Source organism: Aplysia californica, unplaced genomic scaffold, assembly GCF_000002075.1.
Source record: "Aplysia californica isolate F4 #8 unplaced genomic scaffold, AplCal3.0 scaffold00078, whole genome shotgun sequence".
NCBI classification, from domain to species: Eukaryota; Metazoa; Mollusca; class Gastropoda; order Aplysiida; family Aplysiidae; genus Aplysia; species Aplysia californica.
This window is the reverse complement of record NW_004797348.1, coordinates 1,724,998-1,728,521: the sequence shown is the minus strand read 5'-3', so window position 1 is coordinate 1,728,521 and position 3,524 is coordinate 1,724,998. Positions and strand designations below refer to the sequence as shown.

The window sequence follows — 3,524 nt, the reverse complement described above, 5'->3', positions numbered from 1 at the left end:
CCCAAAAAAAAAAAACCCTCCCACCACCACCACCCCACCCTTGCTGAAACATTGGAGAATAAAAATGAATAAGTAAATGCATATTTACAGTTACATAGATCTAAATAAATAAAGCAATCTCAGAGATGAGTTTGCTTGTCTGTCCCCAGAGCCACCTCTGATACGAGACAGATTGGAACGAGATCGGTTTCGGTGTAGTATTGACTCAATTACGCACATTGTCTTGAATACCTCCAATACAATCATCCGTATAGCAGAGTGGCTCTGGGAGATGGGATTTAGGGTGGGGAAACAGAGGGAGAGGAGGGGAGAAATGTGGCATGGTTGAGGCAGGGGAATGTATGGGAGGAAAGAGGGTTGAGGAGAATGGACTAGAGGGTTGTGGGAATTGGGGGTAGGGTAGCTGATACGGGTAGTGGGGTGAACAGTGTTTATACTGATGGGAAAATGGGGATGAGTACGGTTTAAAATGCGTTGTCTTTAACGGTAGCGAAAGAAAATAATCAACTATACAGAACTGTGGTAACCATTGGGATTCGCGTAAGCTAATTGAAAGAACTCGCTTCTATCCCCAGGCTTGTTTCATAGTCCAACCAAAGATCCCGAGACAGTCTCGAACAATGCCAAGCTTAAGTCCTCACGCTCACAAATGGGTTTAAGTGAGACAGATCCTTTTAATAAGGTACAATTAAGGTTTTTGGTTCGATGCAGACTTGATCTGTTCTTTCATCAGAAAACATGATGTTTCACAGATGCAATACAAATGCAAATAAAGTGAACACGTTACGCTGGGTTCCTTGAAGATGTATAAAAGTCTACAGTGCATTCGTCGGTTTCGGATTTCAAATAAAGACAACTTCTGGTTAACTTGTATGATGAACGTATTTACCGGCTTGCCACGGGATCTGCAATGTGCTGCTAGATGTGTTTGTTTCAGTCGCAAATCCCCAATATGCCTTGAGCCAACGTGCAATGCCTGAACAACAAAGAAAAGAATTGACAGCAGAAGCATACCACAATATAAGTTCTTCCTAAAAGTTAAACGCGCCAACATACAAATGAGATGAAAGGAAGGAGAGTGATGAGCAGAGACTGATATTGGGTGATTTTTAAAAAATACCAACAAATTGGGCTTTTGGTTGTAAAAGGAAAAGCAAAGAAGAACTCGAAACAAGAAGCGTTACGATTTGATGAAACATTAACCTCCTCAGGTTTTTGAGACCTTCTTTGACAGATCTTTAGGCTTAGATTAAGAGGACAAAAATGTCCCTAAATGCACATCCTGATGTAAGCACTGCGTCGCTTGAGAGGAAGGAATCCCTTTGCTACACATTCCCAAAAGGGACATTTGTTGCTATTTACTGCCCAGTCCTCATGCTGCCCAGCTTTACTACGTTCTAAGTAGCCCACCTCCTAAAAGATGTAACAGGCGCCGATATGTATGCAAGACATGACCAACTAATATAGCCTGACAGAAATAGAGAGGGTACCGCTTGGAGGCATCCCGCCTGTGGCTGTGCACGTGCAGCGAGCAGTCCTCTCCCTGAGCACGTACGCCTGTCCCTGGTACACGTGACGTGTGCAGTCTGACTCCAGCCTCACACTGGACGACTCTGAGAACAAACAGACGTTAACTCTTCCATTGTTTTGTTAGGTTTTAATCGTTCATTCAAGTTTTACTAGACTTAAACACAGTGTACGTCACCTGATGTCAATATCTATCTATCTATCTATCTATCTATCTATCTATCTATCTATCTATCTATCTATCTATCTATCTATCTATCTATCTATCTATCTATCTATCTATCGGCTTCAGCCCATGTGTGACCTATTTAGGTTGCAAGTACAGTAAAATTCTTACAAAATTTGAAAAAAATCTAAACTTCCACTGCACTGTCTCATGCCTTACCAAAAGTGACAAGAGTGACCAGGGTCCGCGGATGCCACCTATCCATCACGATGACGCTGTACCTGGCCCGCCCCTCACTCATGCGTCCTGTCAACAGGCAGTGATAGAGCTGTGACGCGGGGTCAAGGACAGCCTCTCTCAGACTGTTTGTCGCACGAGCGTCTCTCTGTTTGCTGGGCTGGAAAGAGATAGAAAGCTACCTGTTACTTTCTACCCATTAACAAAATTATCATGTTTTAGTTTACCTCATTCGTTACGATTTTTATTCAATTCCAGGTCCGAGCAAATGGTGAGTGAACCGCTTGTGGTTTTTTTAAGTCTTTATTCACACCTCTGGTAGTATCATAGTAGGCCAGATAGAACATGATATTGTGTTTTCGGCGGATATCTGTCCATGTGGTTTTATGCACCCCGCATAATTTAGCCAAATTTGATCATTTTTTGCATAATTTCTTATTATTTTCCTTTATCATTCTTTGTTAAAAATTAACAGAATCGCATAATTTCTCATTTTGGTGCTCAGTTTGCATAATTCCAGAATTTTTCTTGCATAAAACTACGGGGACAGGGATATAGACAAAAAACGTATAGACCAATTTGTTAAAGATTACCTTGGACTTGGCAGTTAAAAGTCGAACAGCAAGTCTGTCAAGGCAGGCTATTATTCCCTTTTTTTTTCGAAAATCTAAATAAATACATAGCCTACTCAAGACTGAAGACGCCCTTCTTCTCACATCCATTTATCATGCCTATCTTCGTAAACGATACACGATTGAAGGGAAAGCGAAAAAAAATCAATCTCCTCGTAGAAAATATTATGCTCCATCCACTTGAAAATCAGCTGTGTGTTGTCTTTGCGTTTAAAGGGGGGGGGGGGGGGCTTTCTGTTTTATTAAGTCCGTCACCGCAAAAACTGACGAAACATTATTAATGTCTTTGCTACTCTCTTCTGGGATACGGGAAAGGGAAAGAGAGATGGAGGAAACATTGTTATGTCTGTTTTTTCTCCAGTCAAAAACATGATCAGAAGCCAAACAAACGATTGACATTGCTTCAGTTTGACTTCAGTTTATTTACAAGGCTAAAGGAAGAAAGGAAGACGTAAGGAACCAAAGGAGAAAGAAAGAAAAAAGAAATTAATTAATTAATTTAATTTATTTATTTATTTATTATTAATGGATGAATGAATATGTGAATGAATGAAAGAATGAAAAAGGAAAGGAAGAAGTAAGAAAAAAAGAAGAAAGAGAGAAAGCACCAGAGAGAGAGAGAGAAGAGAGAGCCTGCGATATCAAAGTTATTATTTCTCTGTCCATAAGCTTGACTTCATGCTACAGATCTAGAATCTATACATTCACGATGTGTGACCCCCACCTGCTCAGGAACAATGGCGAGTTCACAGATCGGAGAGGAGAAGGAAGATTCCAGAGCACAGTCCACCGTGAGAATGTCTACCTCAAGGTCCACGGCTCGGCACGATATCCCAGACTCCGCTGAACAGATGGGTTATTGTTACGTACGAAGGATAAAGGGAGTGGTGAGTTCTTTGCTGTTTTCCAAGAATAGCACCCCAGTTGACACTATGCAGAACATTGCGAGGGCAGACCCCGCC

General features: G+C 41.3%; 1 protein-coding gene across 1 annotated transcript in view; it reads right to left on the bottom strand.

Moving 5' to 3' along the window:
• Nucleotides 1-589: 589 nt before the first annotated feature.
• LOC101864052 overlaps nucleotides 590-3,524 on the bottom strand; it is a 7,758-nt gene continuing 4,823 nt past the window's right edge. Inside the window, exons 4-7 of the mRNA XM_013080192.1 lie at nucleotides 3,287-3,405; nucleotides 1,913-2,090; nucleotides 1,491-1,613; nucleotides 590-976 (exon numbers count right to left, since the gene is read on the bottom strand). Coding sequence (XP_012935646.1) covers nucleotides 864-976; nucleotides 1,491-1,613; nucleotides 1,913-2,090; nucleotides 3,287-3,405 — 533 coding nt within the window. The 3' untranslated portion in view covers nucleotides 590-863. The remainder of the gene's footprint in view (nucleotides 977-1,490; nucleotides 1,614-1,912; nucleotides 2,091-3,286; nucleotides 3,406-3,524) is intronic.